This window comes from Cydia fagiglandana, chromosome 12, assembly GCF_963556715.1.
Source record: "Cydia fagiglandana chromosome 12, ilCydFagi1.1, whole genome shotgun sequence".
In the NCBI taxonomy this organism is placed as follows: Eukaryota; Metazoa; Arthropoda; class Insecta; order Lepidoptera; family Tortricidae; genus Cydia; species Cydia fagiglandana.
Genome location: NC_085943.1, coordinates 6,246,925 through 6,274,809, shown reverse-complemented (window position 1 = coordinate 6,274,809; position 27,885 = coordinate 6,246,925). Strand labels below are relative to the sequence as shown.

The 27,885-nt window shown below is 38.0% G+C and overlaps 2 protein-coding genes across 2 annotated transcripts in view; one reads left to right on the top strand and one right to left on the bottom strand.

The window, feature by feature from the left end:
* Nucleotides 1-27,885, bottom strand: part of LOC134669473 (elongation factor-like GTPase 1) — a 260,990-nt gene that overhangs the window by 44,192 nt on the left and 188,913 nt on the right. The window lies entirely within an intron of this gene.
* Nucleotides 120-27,730, top strand: LOC134669219 (protein giant-lens). The gene is made up of 4 exons (XM_063526732.1): nucleotides 120-375; nucleotides 24,598-24,722; nucleotides 25,592-25,859; nucleotides 26,941-27,730. The coding sequence occupies exons 1-4, from the start codon at nucleotides 190-192 to the stop codon at nucleotides 27,184-27,186; spliced, it is 825 nt and encodes a 274-aa protein (XP_063382802.1). The 5' UTR covers nucleotides 120-189; the 3' UTR covers nucleotides 27,187-27,730.

Sequence of the window (27,885 nt, the reverse complement as noted above, 5' to 3'; positions counted from 1 at the left end):
CTATAAAACAAATCAGTCCAAATCAAAAGTCCGCTAAGGCTTTCAAGCTACTTAAAGTATCAAGAGCAACGGGTCGCAGTCGGAGGTGGTTATACCGGGCGCGTAGGCCAACTCATACCTGCCTCGGCGCGGCCGACGCCAGTCTTCGCCCGCCCGACCTCCGAGCGACATCTAGTGTCAGTGTAAACCATGCAAGTGCTCAGCGTTACCCTGGCCTGGCTGTGCTGCGTGCAGGGCGTCATCAGGACGCCCTTGGAAGCCTTCAGGCCTTCCGCGGAGATACATCTGAGGAGGCCGGACAAACTGCCATTTTTGCCGCATAAACGACCCGTGCCTCCCTTCAAGAGTGGACTCAAGATTTTATACCAGATTGGGGTAAGTTTTTTACACTGACGGAATTGGAAACAGTAATTTGATCTTTAGGTGCGTTGTTATTGAGATTGCCACGTTTCGGTGCAGCTCTAATAACTTTTTACGACATAAAGTAACGTTTATTTCCTTTGGTTTTATTTTAACTAAAATATGTTTTGCTTAAAATACTGTCATTTTGCTCGTTATATATAAATATCACTGAAATCGACCTGTAAATAATTAAAACGTCAAGTTTGTTTTATACGATACCTAAAATAGTTTTTGTATTCGAAACCTCCTGGATGGTCCCGGGACTCCTGAGTTCTAGTCAGAACTGTAATCTGACGATGGAACCTAAGAGCTTTGAAAGATTTATAGACATATATCTAAAGATTAATAGGCATATGCATATAGGTATGTAAACTGTATTTGTCTCAATGCAGTAGGGGACATTTTTGAAGTAAATTATTATTTAAATAATCTTACTTTAGCAAATCCTTAAATCAAATGCAAATCGTTAGTCATATACGTTCAATATAGTAAACTAACAATTATTTGTACATTTATTTTGGTTAATAAACTAGGTAATACATACGTACCTACATTATATTGGTAAATACATGTGTAAGTTCCATTGAAGTAAACCGACACGTTTACGAGTATTCCTGTAAGAATTAGCCGGGTATTGGTCGATAGCTAATTTGCAGGTATCTATATTATGTATTTCTTTAATGAGTTTATACATTTCATAAAGATTAATTTTTATTAATTCCTATATTGGCCGCCCTGTAGCATATACTAACCTGAAAATATATTAGAGTTATAACATAGGTATATCAAAATCTATCACCCGTTTGGTGACAGAATTCGATGTGCAAGGAGTTGCCTCAATTATATGATAAGTTGTACAGTCGCCATCAGATATATCGGAGCGGCCAACGTGCTCACAAATATCTGAACACGCTTCTATTGTCAAGGCGTTAGAGCGTGTGTTCAGATATTTTTGAGCACCGACAGCTCCGATATATCTGATGGCGACTGTACCTAGTGATTTTTTTCGGTTGGGTTTTACGTAGGTAGGGAGTCGTAATTTCTCATATTTTATTAATCCTATATATAGGTATCTAGTTCGGTTTGATTTAATGAGACAAAGCTAGAATTATTAACATTTCCAATATCCTTACCCATGTGACCTATTAGAGAGACTGATTTTAATCCTAATGTGAAATGATTTCAAGCTATCGATAATACACGAAATTTAGATGCCAACTCTGTACACCATGGAATAGCTCCTCCACGGGCGTTTTTGAGCCCAGGTGTTCGAAACTAAAGGCCTAAGCTAAAGCGAATGAATTCCCTGTTCTTTAGGCAGAAAATTACTACTGTCTCCTTTTGATAAATCTGCCCTGCTTATCGTTTGTGCAGTACTTGCACGAAAAACATCGTTTAAATAAAGAACTTATTGAAAGAGAACAAGATAGACAATTGCATGACTTTTCAACGCCGATTACTGCATATGTTTTTAGCACGGCAGAAATACGATTTAGATCTCTGGTTATTACTTCATCTACCAACCCTTTGACGCTGATATTTTTCAGGTAAGACCAGGCTCAATCGTAGGTTACATTGTAAGAAAAAAGATTAAGTGACGCACGTATTGACGTAATATTAACTACATACAACTATTCCAATACGGCCAAAGGAATCCTCCCACCAATTAGATCAATTAAAACTGACAAGTTTATAACGAGCGGTTAAATTTCACAAACACGCCACACTGGCCCCCGTGACTAACCAACTAATCAATCCGAGAATCCTTAATAGCAGTGATATTGACAAAATACCGGGTGTGGCCTGTAACACGAGCAAATAAATAAAACATAGATTGTACTCCTCAAACGGTGACACTTTTGTTCAACAACATTTAAAAATTATGAAGTATTTAGACTCCCTATTTTTCTTACAAAATAAATATTACCTTCAATGGACGCCATCGCCGCGCCAAATCGCGCCTTAAACATAACAAAATTCGCAATACATTGCGTCTTAAGAATAAACTTGTACAGTGTATTAAAAATCAAACCACAAGTTATTTTTAAAAGTCGCTGAAAAAATGTTGGTAAGTATGAGGAGTACAGCCTACAGTTACATTTTTTGCTCATATTACAGGTCACACCCGGTATACGGAAATCTGGTAGTTTATATATGTAAAACAGTTTTAACGTGCTGTCAAATACGCGGTTTAAATAGGGAGTATTACTGCATTGTTCTTGCGCCAGAGTGCAGCACTAACCTAGCTAGTAAACAATAGAGTAGGTAACTTATACATACTGTGCCTTAATATGGATAATTTTATGCCTAGCTTAATTACTTATCTGTCACAAAACATTACCGAAACTTAATCTATAACAAATGTTATAAATCCTATTAAGACTGGAAAAACACCTATCACACTAAGAAACTTAAATTTTCGTTCAGCTTAGTTTATGATTCAAAGGTATGTCAAAGATTGGAAATAAAAAGAAAATTACTGAGACAACAACATCCGCAAACAAATACGTAATTATTTCCCGCCATCGATTTCCTCTCACAAAATTGAAGTTGTAATAAAATGATTACATACCTCGCTCGAAAATGAGAGGAAATAAATCCGGATGTCAAGCGTTCAATTAAAAAAAAATGATAATCATTATAATAATTTCAAAGGGGATAATCGTCTTCGTTCTACTCTACAAGTCTACATTTTAAGACGTTTGCTGCACCCGTTGGGTTTTAAACTCTAAGTCTTGGAGCTTTAGGATTGGAATCTGGTGAGTGAATGGGAATTTTTAAAATCGGAATTGTCTGAATGGGTGCGTGGGCGCACGCGTAACACCGGTGGCGGCAGGTGTTCATTCACTCATTCTTATCTTGACAGCTTCGATGAGTTACGGCTGCGGCCTGTGTGCACGGATTCGGTGAAAAAAAAAAACCGTCGTGTTTCAAACTTAACGGTAACCGATCAAAGAATGCAATAGGGCACTTGCATAAAAATATTCACGTCTTTTTTATAGATAGTAAAGTTAATTTTATACATTACATTATTAGCATGAAATTAAATTGGAGATCATCCTGATGATGTTGCGCGAATTTTGTAAATTGTAGGTAGGTAGATACATTTCAATGATAAAACAAAACTTAGTCAGAATGCCTGATGACTTTGACACTAATTTCAAAACCTGGTTGCGACTTTTTGTATTAAACATTTGGTTCATTATAACATAACAAATCGACGAATGTTTCTATTCCAACTTTATCTTTTATTTCATAATCTCACAGCGTTTCCGAAGCATTATCTATTATCTAACACACCTCAGACACCGCAACAATGCATTTTCGTCTTGGCAATTGTCAATTTTCGCAATAATCAGGCATGAAGTGTCTGGGAGGGTCAAAGAAGCCGACTGCCTATGAAAAAGGAGTTTATTACTGGCTGAAATTTGAATAACAAAACTGTCTTTGCCTTCACATCTAGCCGCCGCCACACCTCCTCACTTACAAAGCTTATCTAAAGACTCTAAAAGACCTTTAAAGTTTCAAATGCCGACAGTTTGGGGTTGCGTAATCGGGGTCGTAAATAAGACTACTACATTTTAGGTTTTAGGGTCATCAAATAACTGTGGTGTTTTTACATTTGCAAGTAGATACATGCGAGCCGGTTTTGGGGTTAATTTATTTGCTAATGGCGATAAAACTAATCCTGTAGTAAATATCCCATCAAAAACATAAATGTAAAAAAGGAGAGCCAAGTTCAATACAAAAATTATGCTTGGCTGTGGGGTTCGCCGCAAAAAGAATGGAGATTTAAATGAGTGCCAAGTTCTATGCAAAATCCAAATATGTATTTATAGGAACAAAATAACATTATAAACAAGTATTAAACTCTATTTCTTTGCTTTATTGGATACCTATAACAATTGCTGTTATTTAAAAAAATGCGAGATCTTAAAGCAGGTTAGATTTGACTTGGCCAGTTTTCCTTACATCAGTCATTTTATAAAGTTATTCAACATATATATTTTGTAATTATGATAAAAAGTGGCCAAGCCAAATCTAACCTACTTTAAGATCTCACATTTTTTTTAAATAACAGCAATTGTTATAGGTATCCAATAAAGCAAAGAAATAGAGTTTAATACTTGTTTATAATGTTATTTTGTTCCTATAAATACATATTTGGATTTTGCATAGAACTTGGCACTCATTTAAATCTCCATTCTTTTTGCGGCGAACCCCACAGCCAAGCATAATTTTTGTATTGAACTTGGCTCTCCTTTTTTACATTTATGTTTTTGATGGGATATCAATAATTTTTGTAAAGAAAACTAGGCAGGTATTGAGATTTAATGTTTTTTCTTGTGTTTCCGCTGCATGTTTTTTACTTCTGTTCTTTGTATTAATTATGTGGTGCCGCGCGCCGCCAACGACACACCGTTGGCCGGTTGTTTAGCGCGTATTACAGGTTTTTTGTATGGGGACCCCCCCTATTTTTTAACTTTTTTTATTTTTAGATTTCTTCCTACGCTTACACACAATTACCGAGCTGGATTCCAAATTTCATCCTTCTAGGTCATCTGGAAGTAGGTTAGGTTTAGGTACTATATGTCAGTCACAATAAAAAAGAAATTTGTATGGGAACCCCCCCTATTTATTAACTTTTTTTTGTTTTTAGATTTTTTCCTACGCTTACACACAATAACCGAGCTGGATTCCAAATTTCATCCTTCTAGGTCATCTGGAAGTAGGTTAGGTTTAGGTACTTATATGTCAGTCACAATAAAAAATGGTTTTTTTGTATGGGGACCCCCCCTATTTTATAACTTTTTTTAATTTTTAGATTTTTTCCTACGCTTTCACACAATAACTGAGCTGGATTCCAAATTTCATCCTTCTAGGTCATCTGGAAGTAGGTTAGGTTTAGGTACTTATATGTCAGTCACAATAAAAAATGTTTTTTTTGTATGGGGACCCCCCCTATTTTATAACTTTTTTTAATTTTTAGATTTTTTCCTACGCTTTCACACAATAACTGAGCTGGATTCCAAATTTCATCCTTCTAGGTCATCTGGAAGTAGGTTAGGTTTAGGTACTATAGGTATGTCAGTCAGTCTTAAAATTTACGACATTTTGACCTTCATATCTTTATAACCGTTTGAGCTAGCTTCATGAAATTTGGGCTTCTAGATGTCCTTATGGATATAATTAAACACACGTAGTTTTATGTGTTTACGTTAAAGATGTTTTGAGTTATAGAAGGGTCAAAAGTGGCACCAAGTGGTTCGTGTAATATTACACTTGGCGCTGGCTAGCCAGTTCCTTTGCTTGAACTTGGCTTGACACGCTGCCGCGTGTCTAGATTTTATTGATTTATGTGACATTTTCCAATCTAAAATCCATTGGATTTTCTTCAAACTCTACATCATAAGGACAAGTCGAAAGTCGACTAAGTGGACTATGTGCTATAATACTTAAGTGCGAATACATGGATGCTAACGACTAGTTATTCAAAAATCGATTGCTAGCCGATAAACTCTACAGACAAGTAATAATACTGAATTTGTAGTACAAACAGATTCACAAGAGCTGACGGAAAAAACCCGGACCCGGGTATTTCCTTAAACTACGTCCAAGACCACCGGTGGACGGGCAGCAGCGTCCCACAAATTCGGTGTACTCGACTGCGATCGCCAACCCGCCTGCCAAGCGTGGCGATTATGGCATTCACCCCCCATCATGAAGATGGGGGAGGCCTATGTTCAGCAGTGGACGTCTTATGGCTGAGATGATGATGATGATGATGATGTCGGAAAAAATATGGGAAAAAGTTGAAGATTCATTTCAAGATCGTTACAAATCAGACAATACAAAATTACAATAATACCAGTTCTGATTGTGATATAGAACGTTCAAGATCCATTCCTTCCTTGGCATTGACAAATCTACTCTGTAACAACATAGTACAACAAAAAAATGTAGTATATCAGACTGCCCCTTGACGAGAAAATATAGTCTTTGGTATATATTAGGTACACCCTTTATTATGAAATATTGTTAGTCATTCTCTTATCTATTAAATAAAGAAAACCTTGACTCTAGGGGCATTTCACGTCAAGCGGGCAGCGAAAAAAGGGTAAGGATCCGGATTTTGTTTATAACTGGGTTAATTGAACATGTATGTGATCTAAAAAAATGGCATCTTTACTTTTTTTATTTATTGCTTGGTTACGATTATATACGACTTTAAAAAAAATACGAAATCTGAGTAATGGATTTTTCAAATGTCGTGGATGCAAATCATCAAATGCATTTTAAAATAACTTAATGGTGTTTTATATAGAATAATAATGGTATTTCTTGAAAATGAAAAAAAAAGTTAAATTTAATTTTTTTTTCATATAGTAAACTGGAAGTTTATATTTAAAAAATTTTTTTTTCTAACTTCGCATTTTTTCATTTTTTTTATTTTAGTATAAAAATGTAGTTTATAACCTGGAAATGTTATGTAAAAAAAATTATAGTTGTATCTTGAAATTCGTAGAAGACATGTGATCAAAGTATGAAGGTACTGCGCTAGGTTACGCGTCTCTCCGTACGGAAATGTTGCTTAATATGGCAGTCTAAATGGCAAACATAGGCAAACACTGCAATATGTTATAAGTATTTTAATGAAAAACACTTGTTTACTTTTGTGATACGAAAATAAAATGAGAAGCAATATTTTATCTCCATGTACATGCTGACTGTACATAATTAAATAAACAAATCTCTTATTAAATAATTGGTACCAGTAAGTTATCACCTCATATCGACGTTATATGCTAGAAAGAGATAGATAGTGACGCTATGCAAGCGTCATTCGATATTTGAATTTCCGTTACCTCTTAGTGTCACTTAGGCCGCTACCGCGTTGTGTTCTGTTTTCTGCAATTAGTCGTATTATTAGTCGCAATAATATTCAATATTTGAATACTATGAATTATTACGGTGATCGATGTTATAATCCTTTTAAATTAACATCTCACCCGAGAACTAAAATTGTGAGAAAAATTTCTACAAGTTTAGCTGAGAAGTGGGGATTGTCAGCATTTGTTTACGTGTGCACGTCCTGCAGAATACGACTTTCTAAGGAAATATCGCCGGAAAACAATCCCGATATTGTGCAGTCGCAGTCGTCTCAAGGTAGCCAGATATCAACTGATTGTTCACAGCACCAAGAAAGTGATTCATTTGTTCCGGAAGACGAATGTCGTAAAACTGTTTCTACTCAAACAGACATAGCTATAGCAGATGAGGAAATTCTGTGTCAGCTGAAACAGAAATACAATGAGCCGTCTACATCTGCGTCTAAGAAAATGCAAATACTTACTATTGCTCCAAAGTCTTGGAGTGAAAGCAAACTCGCAGAAGAATTTGGGACATCGCGACGACAAGCTAAAAAGGCTAAGGAACTTGTGGATCAATTTGGCGTTTTGGCATCACCCAATTCCCGTAGTGGCCGTAAGCTACCGGTCGAAACAGAAGAGTTAGTCAGAGCATTTTATCTTCGTGAAGATATTAGCAGAGTTATGCCTGGAAAAAAAGATTTTGTATCTGTCAAAACGCACGACGGCAGAACACACTTGCAGAAACAACTTTTGATGTGCAACATTAATGAGTTGTATCAACAGTTTAAAAATGAGTATCCTGACATTAAGGTAGGCTTAACTAAGTTTTACACACTCAGGCCGAAACAGTGTGTCCTTGCTGGCGATTCCGGAACCCACGTTGTGTGTGTGTGTACATATCACCAGAATGTTAAACTTATGCTCAATGGAGGAAATATAGATTCACTTACTGCAGAAACCAACATCCACCTTGCTTGTTATAAAGAGTGCCTGCGAAGAATGATGTGCCCTAACCCTACGTCTAAATGTCACTTGATGACATCTAAATCATCCCCAACTGAACGTTGTAACGATTGTCCTGGATTGGATGCGATTCGGGATCACTTAAAAAATGTTTTTGATGACAATAACATCACAAACGTTCAGTATGAACAATGGATGGGAACGGACCGCTTTTCGATAGTCACCCAAGTGCTTCCCGCAGATGACTTTGTGGATAGCTTTTGTAATGCTTTAGATATCCTAAAACCACATGCATATATCGCTGAACAACAAGCACTCTTTTTTAAACAGCTAAAAGAGACAATATCTGAAGGTGAAATCTTAGTCCAATGCGATTTTGCCGAAAATTACAGTTTCGTTATACAAGATTCCGCACAGTCCTTTCATTGGAATAATGATCAGTCAACGCTGCTAACATCGGTATTTTACTACAAAGACCAGAATAAATTACAACACGGAAGCATTGTAATGATATCCGATGATCTAAAGCACGATACAGCTTCATTTTACGCATTTCAGAAAATATTTCACACACATCTCTCAGAAAAAAATATTGCAGTGACAAAAATTATGTATAGCACCGATGGAGCCTCACAACATTTTAAAAACAGATTTAACTTTGTTAATATACATTGTTATAAAGATGACTTTGGCATTGAAGCAGAAATTCATTTTCATGCAACTTCACATGGAAAGGGGCCTTGCGATGGTCTTGGCGGGAACCTGAAAAGACTAGCAACTCGTGCAAGCCTTCAAATGCCAACAAACAGAGCAATAACTACACCTTTGCGTTTATATGAATGGGCGAGAACATCGTTAAAGGAAACAGCAGTATTTTATTGTGCCAAGGAAGATATACAGCAACACAGACTGTTCTTGCAACCACGATTTGACAGGGCTATCACCATTCCTGGAACGAAAAAATACCACGCTTTTCTACCGACACCTGAGGGTATAACTATAAAACGGACCAGTTTTACCACAGACTCTAAAGTAGTTAAAATAACCAAATAAATAAAAGATTTTATTACATGCTACTCTCTTGTTTTACTTATTCCAAGTGCCCAATGAAAAAACATAAAAAATATAGAAGTATTATACTTAATTTTAATAATATCCTAATAGTAATAGCCGTTTTGCATACTTATAAACCATATGTTACACTTGATATCACCGCACTACGAAACAACTCAGGAAAACGTGCCGTGACTACCGTGCAGCACCATAGTTTTTTGATCAGTTTCTTTTACGAATTTCAAGATACAACTATAATTTTTTTTACATAACATTTCCAGGTTATAAACTACATTTTTATGCTAAAATAAAAAAAATAAAAAAATGCGAAGTTAGAAAAAAAATTTTTTATAATATATACTTCCAGTTTACTATATGAAAAAAAAATTAAATTTAACTTTTTTTTTCATTTTCAAGAAATAACATTATTATTCTATATAAAACACCATTAAGTTATTTTAAAATGCATTTGATGATTTGCATCCACGACATTTGAAAAATCCATTACTCAGATTTTGTATTTTTTTTAAAGTCGTATATAATCGTAACCAAGCAATAAATAAAAAAAGTAAAGATGCCATTTTTTTTAGATCACATACATGTTCAATTAACCCAGTTATAAACAAAATCCGGATCGTTACCCTTTTTTCGCTGCCCGCTTGACGTGAAATGCCCCTCTAACTACTTGGTAGACTGATTTTAAACCTATAGCCAACATTTTGAACATTTAAAGATGCTAATCTTTTTTACGTCCACGATAAGGGTAAAATGGCGACAAATTTAAACGTAATCTGATCTAGGCTCGCCACTGTTTGTTAAAGACTAATTTAGCCTCGGTTACCCTACTGTATTTTATTACTTAAGTACTACATTCGGTAGTTAACAGGAATGGAAGGCGAAGTCTTCAAACTAAATTGCTTGCGAATGTTTTTGATATCAAATTTCATTATAGTCGACGCAACGTTATGGAATAATGAGGTAATAAACGGTTAATGTAATAACAATTTGGCTGCACCCGTGAAACTGATTACAAATTCCGGTCGTAGGTATGATTAGTTCACATATTTTTTTTCTAATCCAATCGAATAGCATTTTAAATGGTTTTCCGGTGATGTCCCTTTTCAAAAAGAAGCCACTGGCTTATACTCGTAAATGTTATAACATATTTAGTCAAAAAGCCATGCTTACAGTATGGGAAATGAAACTCGAATGACACCCCTGTTGATTTATCACTTGTCGCAAAATAGCCTCTGAGACAAGTGCAACACTCGTGTTGACAATGTGGGCATATCGGGTGTCGCATTATATTGGCCTGAATTATCCGGCCCGCACGATGGTTACTGCCAATAAAGTTGAGCCTAAAGCTAAACAAGTTGTAACAACAGTACAGAAAGTAGGTATGTACATAGTTGAAATGCCCTTGATTTTTTATAAATTCATAGACGCCTTTTTTTAATGAGCGTTTTCCACAGGCGTCCTCTTTTTATCTATCTCTAGCCAAAGGTTTCCAAAGCTCGCCCCTGTTGAACGCCGGAAAGTTTTGCTATCGGCACATCAACATAAGAGATATGTGACATAGATACTTCGGTTATTTTGTAAATCTCCATAGGTAATTGACTAATTGTACCACGAAGAATAGCCCCAAGCATAGCTATCTCTATTGTACAATGAGAAGTCATATATTAGCAGACAGCATATCACGATTCTGTCATACGTTTACTTAACTGGCGTATTTTAACGGACTAAATGGTAACAAAATGGCAATTTTCGTCATCAGTAGCAATGTCATCAATTATCGCTAATTAACATTGTTTTTTGAAATTTTACAGGCCGATCGCACTAGTAGTACAAACTTAGCTAAAGTGTTAATATGACTTAATGTGTTTTTAATATTTTAACCGATGCGATCGCGGAAATTGCATGAACACTCCCTTCACTGGTCGTAAATCATATAAAATGGATTACTAGGGCACTGGGAAAAATGAAGTAAAATATTAAGTTACTCAGGAAGCTAATAACTATAGCTATAGCTACAGATTTTCCTAATAGACTTATAGAGGAAAGTCACATCCTCTGGTTCAGGCTGCGATATAATTACGTTGACGGAAGCCGTGTGTCGTATTTTAGTCATACTTATAAGACCATAAGTAATTAAGAAGTAATCGAGCTACAATGTTTCCTGTCCATGGTATAAACACGAATAAATATAATTTACCAGCTTTTGCCCGCGACTTCGTCCGTAGGATGATGTGATAATTGATAAAAAATATAATATATATCTATATACTTCCTGGAGCCTTAAACTATCTTCATACCAAATGGCATCTAAATTGGTTCAGCGTATTAAGCGCGATTCGGGGGTCATAGAGTCATAATGGCCGATGGGGTCGAAAAGTGCTCGAGTGGAGACCACGGACTAGCAAGCTCAGCGTAGGACGTCCACCAACAAGATGGACAGACGACCTTGTTAAGGCCGCCGGAAGACGCTGGATGCGGGTCGCTTCCAACCGGTACGAATGGAGGTCCAAGGGGGAGGCCTATGTTCAGCAGTGGACGTCTTATGGCTGAGATGAAGATGATGATGAGAGTCATAATACGAGAAAGTTTACGAATATTTGGCTAACATAAAATATAACCTAGGTTTCAAATGTGTTTTTTACCGAATTGAAATCAGCGCTAACGCTTATCATAAACATATAGCTCTGTCTCAGATCATTCTAATCGTGGTCATTACTATCCAGTATACAGTACATTACAGTAGTAGTAGTAGTAGTTTGTAGAATAGAACAGAACACTTTCTAAGCACGTAATAACGTAACTAGTTCAAGCTTTTTACTTAAATCGGTAGAAACCAAAAAGGTCACAAACAAAAAGATTGATTTCCACTTAGGTACTGCATACCTACAAATGCTATAGCATCTATCTATGTACGGATTTACTTGTCGATGTCGCTTTGCTACTTGTTTACTATAATAACGTACGTACCGTACATATACATATAAGCAGCAAGTAGGTAGATCGACAAAGTCAATATCGGATGTGTCGGCTTGAACAAATATCCGATGGATCCTTGGTAACTGGAGCTAGCGCTGCGCCGCGCCGCGTCACTGCAAGTCTCGTCTCGTATTTGTGAACTTGCTATATTCATTATCAACAGTCAGGTGATATAATATACAGTGTGGAAAGATAAGTCGGGCCCTGGAGGGAAACTACCTTAAATCCTTAAGCTGGCTCATTTTACTTAAAGGAGACATTCTTTTATTTTTAAAAAGAATCAATACTGCCTTCAAAGATTTTTCTTGTTTTTCTTCAATTTGGCTTGTCTAAAAAAATCTTGAGTAAGTACTAAATATAAGATTTTATGGATATTTTGTATGACAGACGAGTGTAAGACCTAATGTTTCTTGGAGAAATGTTATCATTAACATTAACTGTATCGACTAGTAGAATAAAATTGCGAGTGTTTATTTTTTGGGAATTTTAGTCGGTTCGAGTCCCGGGCGAGACAAGCAAGTTTTAGAACATCTTTGGATGCAGTTTTGTTTCTTTTTAAAAATTAAGAAATGTCTCCTTTAAGTAAAATGAGCTAGCTTAAGGATTTAAGGTAGTTTCCCTCCAGGGCCCGCCTTATCTTTCCACACTGTATAATGTACTCGTATTAGTTTCAATATTCCTAACCTAACCGGGCTGGTTAGGTGATTAATATTGAATAAGTATGTAGTGATAATCACTATGCCAGTGCCAAGTTATTGGCGTGTTCACCAAAAGAGTTTTTAGGAAGTAAAGTAGTTGAATTTAAACTGTTGTGAGACTGTTACTAACAATGAGAATTAGGAGACCTAGGCTCTCCGAAAAAAGTGTCTAAACCGTAAAGTTATTCAAAGTAGTTCATTAAAATTTTCATACTTATGAAATATTTATTCATTTTCTTTCTATAGGTTAAATTAACATTTTGAATGTAGTGGCAAATACAATTGTGTGAACTAACAAAATTCAGGTAATTAATTACCCATGGAAACAAATATTTTTATTTACTTCCAAAGGAAGCGTTATTCCACTCAAAAATTCCGTACTAGTACGGAACGGAAGTCAACAATAAACTTGTGTTTGTTAAGCTTTTTATTACATTTATGTTAGCGTGCAGAATAAACTAGACAGTTTAGCATATAAATTATTTTATCATACAAATGAAATTAACTTTAAACAGTTCTCATGGCCTTAACAATGGGCATACCATCACGATTAACATCCTAATTGACTAGGCTATCCAAGCAGCTATTTAAATTTTATATTAAAGAACATTGCTTTCAACATATGTATATGAATACTCTAGTCATGTAACGGAGTTCTTTGCGAATATTTCAATTAAGTTAATGTTAATTTTATTCAGCGTGCGTTGAATTTGTTACGTGATTAAATGACACCTCCTATCGAAGGAAGAAATCTTAGAGGGATAATATTAAATCATAGTTACTTTATTGATATTCGATTATAATTTAATCCTGAACACATGCTATCTAGATAAAGCACGTGTTCAGGATTAAATCCATATTGACAGAAAATTTAGTTTTGGCGATTACTACGGCGATAGTAGGTTTCAAGCTGATTTCGTGGCTATTTCACAAATTTTGCGATGTCACTAACCGTCAAAAAATTAAGTCGACTACCGCTTCTGTTTTTAGGGTTCCGTACTCAAAGGGTAAAAGTGGGACCCTATTACTAAGACTCCGCTGTCCGTCTGTCTGTCCGTCACCAGGCTGTATCTCATGATTCGTCATAGCTAGGCAGTCGAATTTTTCACAGATGATGTATTTCTGTTGCCGCTATAACAACAAATACTAAAAACAAAATAAAATAAATATTTAAGTGGGGCTCCCATACAACAAACGTGATTTTTTTTCTGTTTTTTGCGTAATGGTACGGAACCCTTTGTGCGCGAGTCCGACTCGTACTTGGCCGGTTTTTTACTATAGAGAAGCACCCGTCCACGTTACGGTAGCCAACAGCGCTTAAACTTTTATCGGAATAAACACTTTTTGTGATGACAGGATTTAGATAAATGTTGGCTCCGATCAATGGGTTTAATGAGATAATTTACGCTTCGGTACGGACACACAAAAAGGCTGAGACATGCGTCAGTAAAGAAAAGTGAATGCAAAGAGTGACCTCGGCGGGGACGAGCTCGGGGCTCGAGCCAACAATTGATGGTAAAGGTAGATGCACATGGCAACCAAATATGTTTTCTTTTTATTATTATTATCGGGACCCGGGTATGTCCTTAAACTACGTCCAAGACCACCGGTGGACGGGCAGCAGCGTCCCTCAAATTCGGTGTACTCGACTGCGATCGCCAACCCGCCTGCCAAGCGTGGCGATTATGGCATACACCCCCCAAAAGGGGGAGGCCTATGTTCAGTAGTGGACGTCTTATGGCTGAGATGATGATGATGATGATTATTATCGGGGTGTTGTGGGCATTTGAGTGCCTCGTCGGCCAAGCTGTGATCATTGTGACGGCTTTTTAAAGTTCACTACTAATGCCCGTTGAATTCAGGAAATTCCCGATTCCTTGGGCCGTAAAGCTCTGTACCTCACAGGGTTACAGTACGTGTCGCCCTAGGTAGGTGCTTCTTTTTGACATTAGTAAATAGTCCACAGGAGCAAAGAATGTGAAATTTTCTTTTTAAGGGCAACCTGGTAGTTTCTGCTACCTTGTTACTTGGTATGTATGCATTGTGGTGAGAGCAGCCAAAAGAGATCTTACAGTGATTTTCGACATACAAAGACGCTGACGTAAGATTTGGTGCAATGCAAAATTGTAACGGCAACATTAAAGGCCGATTTAGACGGCGCGCGAACTCGTATGCGATTTTCGTTACATTGCGGTTTTTGATCGGTCGGTTGAATTGGACGTAACCAACATTCCGCAATGTAACGAAAATCGCATGCGAGTTCGCGCGCTGGCTAAATCAGCCCTAAAAGTTGGAGCAACATAACATTTTTATTTACAGAGACGACAAACAAGTTTTTAAATATGAACTTGCTGTGTGTATAGGGCGCAAGGTTTAAAAAAAGCAACAGGACTCCAAAAGGACGGGACACCTGTGTTACGCGGGCACAAAAAAATACTCCTTCTTATTTTACTTTTAACGAAACGGTTAAAGAAAGTGGCTTGGTAAGAAATAGAAGTGACATATTTTAATAACAAAACTTCCGTGAGACACAGTCATGTCAAATATATTAAGAACGGGTCACTCACGTGTTTTAAGTCTGTCTGTTACCTCATCTGTTACCGACGATATTATCATTTTACGCAATTAGGTATAGATTATAGAAAAGGCTTTCCAACAAAGAATTTATCTGTGAATTTATTTCTTCAGTTAGGTATATATTGGATAATTTTAACGTTGTATCAATTTTTTAAGTCCATGAGAAACTAAGCTCTTAAGCTTTCGTAATGCAAGTTTAAGTACTAAGCTTTCGAAATGTAAGTTTAAGTGGGCGTTTATAGTTTCAAAGTATAAATTCTGAAAGAAAAGAGTGAACGTTCATTCATATGAAATAAAGGCTTCTTAGACGGAAATCGTGTAAAGACATCAGTTGAAGGAACTTAAACCACTTTATTAAACCGGAACACAATTTTGTGTAGGTACTCAAAACGAGAGGAAACAAAAGGACTATAAATAGTAAAGGGGATAGTCGAAGCATTCAGAAACACTTGAAAAATAAAACCCTTTCAACCGAAACATCTTATTATCCTATTGCGTTGAAGATTTTCCCAAACAGACAACACACCCTCATTTCGTTTGGTCTATGAATAGGTACTACTTAATAAATACTGGTATTCAACTTTTGAGAAGCAAATTTAAAAAAAAAGTAGCTTATAGTACCTATATCCAGTTTGATTATAAATTGATAAGGGCGTCCGCAAGCTAAGAGCGGGTCAGCGGGTTAACGAATAGCTGACGCGGACGCTTGCGACGGATTTTACCTACAGTGGCACCCGCGTCAGCTAACGGAGGCCCACCTAAAAACGTTAATTTCAGGTACTCCTACCTATGTCAAACGCTGTCTGCTGTATTTGATACCCACCTACCAGTACTACCAGTAGGTAATTAAGTAACGACAACGACCCTATCATTGAAAGGATAGGATAACAACGGACGAAATGTTACATTGTCACTCGAATCAAAAGGCTTGTCATTGAGCCTGCGCAATGTCACTAGCTGTCAGAAAGCCAGTTGAATATGGCCGTCAACAAGTCTTAGGTTAGCATCCGTCTCAGAGGGCTGGCCACGTGCGTCTTGAATGGGCCCTCCGGATGGAAGCTACAATGGATGCGTGTGAGTCTGTGAGTGCGTGTAACCGTGTATGCTCATCGGTATATTGTATAGGCGAAGTGAAGTTTAAAAAAGTTGTATCTCCGTTATCGGAAATATGTAGCGTTTTTGTCATTTTGACGTGATAACGTCTTATAAATCGATGAACACTGGTAGCATGCACGAAAAAGTGTCACGTTGTGGATATATCTCCATGGTAACGTTACGGCCAAAGTATGCAATTTTTCATCAATGTTTCCTTACGACGTTATCACGCAATATTATCGTCCGTAAAACCGACTTTACAGCAACCATATTTTGGTATTGCTGACAGCTTAAGACAAATGCAAGTCCAACGTCATCAAAACTTGCGTCTTCAGGAGCTCAAGCAGTCTAAAATCAAGAACACAGTGCCTACAAAATAAGATGAGGTGTTATTTTGGCTGTGACTTAAAAATATGTGACGTTCCACGGGAAAAGGTACCTTATGAGGGTTTCTAGTTTCGGAGTTATGAAATGTTTTGTAAAGAGGTGAAAAAATGCTCAATTTTTTTTTATTGTGTGATCTCAAACCTTAATGCGTAACGTTTGTTTACCTGTTTTTATTTTTGTTATAAGTTAGTTATAAGCCTAGTAACGTCGTCTCAGAGTTTAGTAAAAAGGTACCTTATGGAAAAAAGGTTGAAAATTTCCAAAAAAACTAGTCAATACGGGAAAAGAAGTTTGGTAGAGAACTGTATTAGCATTCTGCAAAACTAATTTGATAATTTCAGTTCTGGTTGGGGCGCCTAGCAAATATTATAACCGTACATCGACCGACATTATAAATCCAAGTAGCCTGCTATTATACTAAAGTTACTCTCGTCAAGTCTTTCTTAACTAGAATAATCTTCATTTGGTTTGGTCGCATGCAATAAATCAGCCATTGGTTTGCTGAAAAATGCCAATACCCGACGCATTACCTTATGGAATATCTAAGGTCATTGAACCTCAATGCCGCTTGTCTTCAATGGCAACCAAAATATATTATTGATAAGAAATAGACGATTTATAACATCTTAACCCCAAAATATTATTAGTTTATCCTAACTGTTCCATCATCATCATGCCTCATCATGTAACTTAACCACAAGGTACCTTTTCATTACATACAAATTATTGGTCTTTTTTAAGATTATTATGACGAAGAACCAATTAAATTTGTGGCAGTTTAATGTAAATTAATATTTTCTATTCATAAAAGATAAAAGCTTCAATGTGATTGATGTTTTATAGTGATGTATTATTAGATTTATTTCCATAAGGTACCTTTTCGTAAATGTATGGAGCAAATACTGTTATTGTTATGTAAGTTTAAAGTGGCATAAGGGGTTAAATATAGTATTTAGTTGGGGTTTTAGGATTTATTTCAATTGATTGACAGAATTTCTTTCATATGTGCTCAGAAAAATTGATTGTGTGTTACATTAAAAGTAAAAATATTCAATTTTCTGATTTTATATGAAAAAGTCAGAAAATACATTTTCACCTCTAAATCGGTATTGTTTTTTGCTTAAACTGTCTCTCAGTGTCATTTTCTAATAGATAAAATTTAAATATTGAGAGCTCATTGCAATCAATCGTGAAAATGAAATAAAACTTTATTTTCAAGAGACTGGTTAGTATACACATAAATCAGTCGATATCAAAGGTTTCTATTTGCATTACAGAACAAGTCGCAACATTTTTTTAATCTCAGATATATAAGGTATTATTATTTGTAGTCAACTATGTAACTTACTTCAGGAACATAGTTTTTTAGGCGGCTAAACTTAAAACTTCTCTATCGTAAAGTTGCTCATTTCACAACATTATTTTCAAAAAATCATATCTCTGTAACTACGCAACTTAGGAGGTTGATCTTTTGTGTTATCGATAGCTTATTTATTGTAGATTACTGGGGTATGCATAACTCCATACCCGCCATAAGGTACCTTTGACTGTGGGACGTCACATATAAACTCTTAAACCAGTTCGTCAATATCTATATAAGTAAAATTGAACACCCATGTACTCGTACTCAATGAAGGCTAACAAAAGCAGTTAAAAAGTGCTCGAGGCCTCATATTAATAACGCTCGTAATAAATAATGTTTAGTCATCTACCAAAGCTAACCGAGCGTAACACGCCAAATTTAACCTTGAGCAGTACGTATCAGGGTTTAAAAACGTATGATAAAAAGTGATGAAGAGAGGCAAAGTAGATTGCGTCTGATATAACCAGTGGCGATGTGTAATCGTAATTTGTTGGCTACTTGTATTACAAAAAGTGTTTTTATATTGACTTACCGAGTCAACCATTTAAAGGTAACCAGTCTAAGCTCGGTCTCTGATTACGTATACTTAGTATGGATTTCGGTGTAACGGATACATTGGTTTTTACTGAGCTGTAAGCTCTAGAAGCAGTGCTGCAGTGAGAGAGTCGGGTGTCCGTCCGCGCCTGAGGCGAATCCGCTCCCAAATCTTTTATAATTAAACAACCACAAAAACTTAACAATAACAAATTAATTGAATAATTTTGTCGTTTCCTGTGCCCTTTTGATATGATGCAAAAATATTCTAAAGGATTTAATTTGCATTTGATTTTGAACGGTTCTTGCTAACATGGTTCACATTTATTTTATATACGCAATTTCTAAGCGGGAAATGTCGGTTGTTAACATCGTTTAAGTGATTTGCACTTATTTATAGTAAGCATAAATTTCGTAATACACCGACCAAGGAGCGACTAGCCACATCTACCTAGAAATATACAGTATGTGTCTGACCATGGGGCTTTAATTCCAGGGCTTGATTTTACTCGCTAAATTGAGCTACTTTTACTATATGACCAACCCTAAAATCGGGGAATATTTTTTGGCTTTTCCATAGAAAACGTCGACATCTGCTCAGCCAAAATGTATGAAAAAGTAAAAAAATAAATCGGAATTTCGGGGTTGGTGCCATAATAAAAATAGCTCAGTTTAGGGAGTAGAATCGAGCCCTGGATTTAAAGCCCGATGGTCAGTAATACCCTGTATAGTTCTACCCAAGGAGTTTATTACAAAATGGCCTATACTCATATAGGCATTATCATTTCATCTTGTACTTTAAAGCGTCACATTCCTGACAAAATGTATGGGATTTGACATTGACCGTCAGTTTTGTGACGATTGCTAACCGGCTGTTAATGTTTATCTATGTGAAGTATACAACATAAATTAAACTAATTTAAGCTTGGAAATTTTTTGAAAGTTCTTTTTAATATTAACATTATTAACTGCCATTCTCTGACAGTCAAGCAATGCTCAATCTGTGTTTCATGTAGGTACCTATATGTAGTGTGACATATGTATCTCTTTATTTAATTTGGGTCTTAGGTTAGGGTTTTTACAACGTGAGTATAAAAAAAGTACAATAAACACTTACAAAACTGACGGTACACAATTAAGTTATATCATATGAGTATCGAGTACGTACTACGAAAGGATGAAAATTGTCGATGAGTTTCCTATTTCAAGTGGAGCTAACGTAGCAAATATAAATGAACTAGATAATAGGAACTACCTATTAGTTTCTGTTGTCTAGTTTAAAACATTGAATGCTCTTCTACTTAACTATTTCACGACGACGCTTAAAAAGATAAAAAGAAAATAAATTAGTTTAACTTTTGACTAAACGAACTAACAATAAAGTAGGTACTAAATCAAAGATACGTGCGAGTAAGACGGCAAAGTGCTCAAAGCACGTGGGGGATAGGGATAGCGGTAGGACGGTTGTGGAAGGTCGGTCGGTGCTGGTAACAAATTATTTCATTAGAGTGGGCGCGGCGCGCGCGCAAGCCACCTGTCCGGCGACCGGATACCTCGCCTCCCGACCCGCTCCACCCCCGCACCACAGCCTCCACACCAACTGAAAAACAACCTTATCATGAAAACTGTACGGTCCATATCTCAGGGATACAAAAGGTGGTGGGCCACGTCTGGTTTTCAAAACGACTTAGAAAAGGACGAAAACGCAAATGTCGCCCCCGGTCAGGTCTCAAATAACGTTTCCAAAAAATCATTGACAGAACATCCGTTGAGCCTCCCAGCTACAAATGGGAGGTCGTTACAAAAATCAGTGTCTCGAGTCAAATGAATAAATTAGGTACACGCGATGGTCTCGATTAGATATCTTAATGCGGCTCAAGATAATCTTTGTAATGGGTAAAGAAAAGCATTAAGCTATTGATTCAATTTGGCCTATGCTATGTCTTGACTATTGTGATAACGTGATCAAAAGATGCCACTGTTACTTGATCTATTAGCCGCTATACAGGGTGGCTAAAAATAAATGCATTCCCGTTGCCAGGGAGGTTTTGGGATTATACTGAGCAAATTTTACTATGGAACCAACCTTGAAATCGCGAAAAAAATTTTTTTTCCTTCCCGTACAAAATGTATGAAACAGCCATTATTTTTTTCGCGATTTCGGGGTTGGTCCCATAGTGAACCAGCTCAGTATAATCCCAAAACCTCCCTGGCAACGGGAACACAATAATTTTTTAGCCAGCCCCTTAAATATACAGGTCTTGCCAACCCATGGTACTGACATGCTTTGCAAAAACCACATGTAGCTTTCAGTGCCGAGTTACAAAAGGAAAAGTCGTTTTTAGGGTTCCGTACCGTAACGGGACCCTATTACTAAGGCTTCGCTGTCCGTCCGTCCGTCCGTCCGTCTGTCACCAGGCTGTATCTCACGAACCGTGATAGCTAGACAGTTGAAATTTTCACAGATGATGTATTTCTGTTGCCGCTATAACAACAAATACTAAAAACAGAATAAAATAAAAATTTAAATGGGGCTCCCATACAACAAACGTGATTTTTGACCAAAGTTAAGCAACGTCGGGAGTGGTCAGTACTTGGATGGGTGACCGTTTTTTTTTGCTTTTTTTTTGTTTTTTTTTTTAAATTATGGTACGGAACCCTTCGTGCGCGAGTCCGACTCGCACTTGCCCGGTTTTTTTCACATAAATTCTTGGCGCCCGTTCAAACTGAGGCACACGTGAAGTAAGTCAACATTGTGCAGTGTGTTCCTCGTCTCGGAGCTTTTTGTCCGCACACAAAAGGGCTGTATCCGGTAAGATCGGGCCGCTTCCGCGAAATCTATCGCAACAAGAAACGGGAAGTATATCCGGAACGACGAAAAAAACACCAGTTTTTTCCAACTCCGAGTTGTTAGGGTTGTCACTTGTAATAGTTTCGATCTAAATATGTCGTGTTGTACCTGGCAGTAAACGAACTTGCATGAAAGTTCAAATATATAATTTTGTTTTGTGTATAGATATTAAAATTAATCTTTTCAAGTACCTACGATATTCTAATCATAACGAAAATGTGTAGGTACATATGTCAATTGTTAACAACCTAGGTCCTATAGTTATATTCCTATGCCCTATATTATAATAAATGTACAATGGGTATAGTTACGGGTACATATAGTTAAGCATTATCTCAAGAGGAACAAGATGAAAAAGTTTGTAGTAAATACTATTTTTGGTTGCAGTTTGAAGGGGTGATAGACTCCCAATTACAAAAACTTTAACGACTGCAATCTACCTACCTAAGACTCAAATACTTGACAATTTTAAGTCAATAATAACAAATATTCTTTACTGTGCACCATACAGTTAAAAATACACAGAAAATTAAATGCACATTAAAAGCTAGGTAACAACAGGCGGTCTTATCGCTAAGAAGCGATCTCTTCCAGAGTTAATTAAACATATAGGTACCACATGCCCTAAGTAGCAGGCAACCCTGAGGTAGTGCTCAGTGTCAGTATTCCCACGCCCAACAGGTTGCCAAGCACGTCTTCCTTCCGGAGTAAGACCAATGGTCCTTTTCGTCACAAAAAAAATATTTTTTTCGACAACAGATTTCGAGCACACATGTTTCCTCAGCGCCAATCAAAAAGGCATATGTCTTGAGGGCGTTTATATGCCTTCATCCATTTCGGAAGTAGAGTGTCAGACCGTATTGTGTGAATGATAATGATTTACATCTTACGGGGTATAATGATCGGTTTCTTGTCGACAGGTGTGTAGCAACATGGATTGCACATTTAATTTTTCCCACGAGCGATCTTTTGTGGCGATTTTCACCTGACTTTTGGGTCAGAAGGCTATTAAAATTGTGAATGACACAAAGCTTTTACAAACACATGTCTTCGGAATGCACTATAAAGGCTATTCAAAATTTGATAAATGGATGTTTGCAGGTTATTTAATTCAATGTTTATGAAGCTATGTTGTGTGGCGATGGTTTTGACACCTGTGTTCCCATTCAGAATTGGATTTTTTTAAATATCAGGTTCATATTTTTAACCTTTGCTACATTGTTTCCACATCATTAAAATTGATGTTTATGATATGAATTTCAAAAAGCGTTAACGGATAAATCGATAGTAGCAAACAAAATGTTTTCTCGTAGAAATCGATAGGTGAGGCGAATGGCAGTGTTAGTGTTATACCTGGAATGTTAACGGCAATGTGCGTGGAATCATTAAACGGGCCATCGATCGCGACAAATCGATAAATGTTAACTTACAATGTACCCGGGCCATATTTTATAAAACTACATTTTTACGAGTTGAATACGGCAACATTGAGACGTTTTTCTGTGACTTATCAAAAGAAATTTTGTTTTGCGTCTTAGCTTCAGTTTTGTGAAACTGTTGTTTTCTGAACTTTTCAAACTGTTTTTGTAATTTTATAACCAAACAAATACAAAAATATAGTTACTCGACTACATTTTAAAATAGCTTTATAAAAGCTACCATTCTTGAGAAATCTATTTAGGTGCAATGGTGGGAGTAGGTAATATACGACTAGGTACCTATTGCGTCTGTAGTTAAAATTCAAACATTTTGTTGATTGCTATAAAGTATAGGTACGACCTGTCAGTAAAACGTCTAATGCGCGGTGGCCAAAAAAATAACTGCATTTCCGTTGCCAGGGAGGTTTTGGGATTACGGGACCAACCCCGAAATCGCGATAAAAAATTACCCTCCCATAGAAAATGGACCAGCCAAAATGTATGAAACACCCAAACTTTTTTTCGTAATTTCGGGGTTGGTCCCATAGTAAAAGTTGCTCAGTACCTATACTTAATCCCAAAACCTCCCAGGCAACGGGAATGCAGTTATTTTGTAGCCATCCTGTATAGAACCTCTCAGCTCCCGACAATGTACTTATTTCTTAGCCTACTAATTACAATATCTACATAAACATGATATACACTGTGTATTTCGTGTCGTCGGCGCACACTATAGTTTGCATAACAATTATAAATTACTTATTTTGTACTTATGCAGAATAATAAGAGGCTTACATGCATAAATCTAAATAGGTTTAGTTTGTACGAAGTCATCAACACATTGTATTTTTATTAATTACGGCCTAGGCCTATGGCAGCGACTTGTTTTTCCACCATACATCTTGCCGCGTAAACGGTAGGGGCCCACTGATTAACAGTCCGCCGGACGTTATCGGCCTGTCAGTTAGAACAAAATTTTGACAGTTCCGAACAACTGACAGGCCGATACCTTCCGGCGGACTGTTAATCAGTGGGCCCCGCCGCGTGAGCCGAAGACGCCTGTTCGAATCCGGCCTCCACCACTGGAGGGCTTGGCTTGGTCACTTTTTCTTTAGTATTTTATTTATAGGGTCATTGCGTCAGTTCACCGTCCAGTGCCTTTTTCCGTCCACTTGGCGTAGTTACAGTCGCCATCAGATATATCGGAGCGGCCAAGGTGTTCACAATATCTGAACACGCACTCTAACGCTTTGACAATAGAGGCGTGTTCAGATATTTGTGAGCGCCTTGGCCGCTCCGATATATCTGATGGCGACTGTACCACAATGAATTGTATATGAGAACTATTTCAGTCTGTAACTGATGTTAACGTTAATGTTTTTCATTCCAGGTGTCAGAGGAGGACCTGCCAGCGTGCAGGCCGCGGCAGGTGTGCAGCAAGGTCGACCTGTACGACACCACGCAGCCCTGGCTCGAGAAGAAATGCCGGTGTCTGGGTCACAGGCCGTGCTCAAGGTACTTCAATACTTCTTCTTCTCTGTCGTATCGCTCTTGACAGAGCGGTCGTGGTCACGTTGAGGCGTCCGCATCGGTAGTAGAGGCGGACACAGCTCTTCGCACGATCTCCCGCCATCTCTCTCTGTTGGCAGACTGTCTGGCACAGTCAGATACGCGGTTTACCACTACGGATTTTATTTGGTCAGTCCAGCGCATAGGTGATCTGTCGCGCGATCTGGTTCCCACCACTTTTCCTTGTACGAGCAGTCGCTCTATGGAGTCGTTATCTCGCCTAGAGATATGGCCAAAGTACTGCAGTATGCGCGACTTCAATACTTACCTAATAATATTTTATGCACCAGCACGTCAAAGATACGTTTACATGTTTCGTCTTATTACAAAGGGTTAGTTTAGGTTACAAAACCGTTAAAATGTTTATATGAGCCGGAGACTTAACTATGGTCGGTAGTGATAGATAACAGCCTAATTTTCTTAGGCTACCCCACACCCACACTAACATAAAATATTTCTCATCATGCACCACAAGATTATCAGAATTTGTATACAAAATATTGTGTATACTTAGAGCCGATTCCCACTGACGTCCAGTTTTTTGCGGGTACAGTTTTTTGCAGGATCCAGTTTTCTGTAGTATGCATGCAGGATCCCGCAAATAGAATCTTTGTGTGAGAGTTACTATATTAGCACCTATACTACTAAAACGAGATCCTGCAAAAAAACCGTATAACCGCAAAAAACTGGACGATAGTGGGAAACAGCTCTTAGCTAATTGCTTTGACAGTTTGAAAGAAACTTAGACTAGTCAGTCGAAAACCCTATTCCTGAGAAAGCAGCATTTGATAGAAATTATTTCCATAATGTTTCAGCGAGCTCACCGCCGATGACAACCACACGCTCGCCGACAAGACAACCCTATACAAGACTTGCGAACCAGTCAAGCGGCTACCCAAATGCCGGTACTTCAAGGACCCGGCGTGGACCATCTACACGCTGCCTGACAGCAACGCCACGCAGCAGATCATCAGTTGCCACTGCCCGAAGATGTCGGTCACGTATCTGCTGAAGAAGCTGCCGTATACGACGCCAGGCGGGGAGCAGGGCAACCAGTATCAGTTTGCGTGCTCGCCTATCAGCGTGAGTTGCTTTTTGTTTTATTCAGCTATATTTTTATTGCGAACCAGTCAAGCGGATGCCCAAATGCCGGTACTTCAAAGACCTGGCGTGGACCATCTACACGCTGCCTGACAGCAACGCCACGCAGCAGATCATCAGTTGCCACTGCCCGAAGATGTCGGTCACGTATCTGCTGAAGAAGCTGCCGTATACGACGCCGGGTGGGGAGCAGGGCAACCAGTATCAGTTTGCGTGCTCGCCTATCAGCGTGAGTCGCTTTTTGTTTTATTCAGCTATTACTCCACCCAACGGAACACTGTTAAGTTAAAAAAAAAACTAGTTGGGATTAGAAGGGAATTAAAATTGGAATGAAAACATTAAGATAATTCCTAAACGGTGAATGGTGACAGGTTGTCACATTGTCCATAATCCATATACTGAGGTCACGCAACCTCTGCCTCAGCTGCAACTTCGTCATGCATTTATATTTAGTCGAAGAAGACACCGTTAACGACACCTGGTGGAGAGCAGAGGCACTAACACAAGTTTGCGAGCACGAACACCTTGTGAGCCTTTCCTTTCCTTTTAGTTCGCGCGTTCGTCGCGGGATGGCGCTGACGGCAGTGGGAACTTTTTTATTTTATGGCAATAATTATAAACATGGAAAGTAAAACATGAGTGCTTGGTAAAATGCAATGAAATAGGGGGAAAATGTTTTCCGAAGAATCAAATCTAACTAGGCCAATTTCCTGTTCGTGCTTGCCTTTGGTACAAAGGTATTACATTCCTATCTCACAGAAGAGATAACGAATGCAAACGTTTCAACCTACCGACACCAGTGGTCTCCCTGAGTAGCATGTAAACATTTTAAATTAAAGTCTAAGTTTTATTTCAATAAATACTTCAACAAGCAGTTTAACCATTTGACCATTAAAGATGTTCACTGACACGCGCGGCTACAGCCCACAATGTCAACCTTCGTGCATTCCGACACGAAGATGAGCACACGGCAGTCGTGACGTTCAAAGGGTTCAAATAAGGTGTCCCAACTATTAGAAAACTAAAAATTAGACCACAACTCACAGCCCCTTCTCCTTTCCAGAGACTACGTTGTTCCCGAAAAGAGCCGTGCAAGTTGTTCAGCGTGCGCCGTCGTCACGAGCAGATCGACGAAGTGAACGCCAACACGATCTGCCAGTGCCCGCGCGACCACTCCTGCCCGCGGCACCACACGGAGCCGGGCGTGCTCGCCGGCGTGACCTACGCGGCCGAGGACATCCGCACGTACCACGGCTACTGCATGCCCGAACCGCCTGAGACGTATCGGTTCGTGGGCGAGAAAGACTGAAAATAATTTAAATTTATGACGGGCTTAATTGAGTCGCGGAATTTTTATCTTGCTATCGATTTTTTTGTCTGCACGGTGCAATTATATAACAATCTATCCTACGTGGTTATTTTATTGCCAAAAATATAATCGTTTTTCGATCTGTGCACCAATTCGTAATCAAATTTAGAAGGCGAAAATCCGACAGCAAGATATGAATTTGCCTTTATATATTTTATCGTTGTGGATGAGACAAGCTTAAATTGTCGATTTATTCACAGCTATAAACAGTAATCACGCGACAAGTGTTACACGAACGCCTTTCTTTTGATTACAATGACGCTAAGTATCCTTACCACGACTGCCATAGCAGTGTCAACCTGACATATTCGCTAACGTCTGCGTGACTTACTTTCTATACATCTCGCTCGTACTAATATGCCAGTACGAGCGAAATGCATAGAAAGTAAGTTACGCACACGCTAGCGAATAAGTCAGTGTCAAACTGGTGGTAGCCGTAAAGGTTGCTTTGCTCAATACCTGTTTAGTACAAAAACTTATAAAGGGGCCCACTGATTAACAGTCCGCCGGACGGTATCGGCCTGTCAGTTGTTCGGAATTGTCAAATTTTTGTTCTAACTGACAGGCCGATACCGTCCGGCGGACTGTTAATCAGTGGGCCCCTTTAGGCAGCTCGAAATGCTTTTTTACTATTAATGC

Bases quoted from the DNA above. Each gene is read 5' to 3' on its own strand.
- LOC134669219 (XM_063526732.1), top strand. From the start codon at position 190: ATGCAAGTGCTCAGCGTTACCCTGGCCTGGCTGTGCTGCGTGCAGGGC. The intron at 24,723-25,591 runs GTACTTCAATAC...ATAATGTTTCAG, and splicing joins GGTCACAGGCCGTGCTCAAG to CGAGCTCACCGCCGATGACA. The intron at 25,860-26,940 runs GTGAGTTGCTTT...TCTCCTTTCCAG, and splicing joins TTGCGTGCTCGCCTATCAGC to AGACTACGTTGTTCCCGAAA.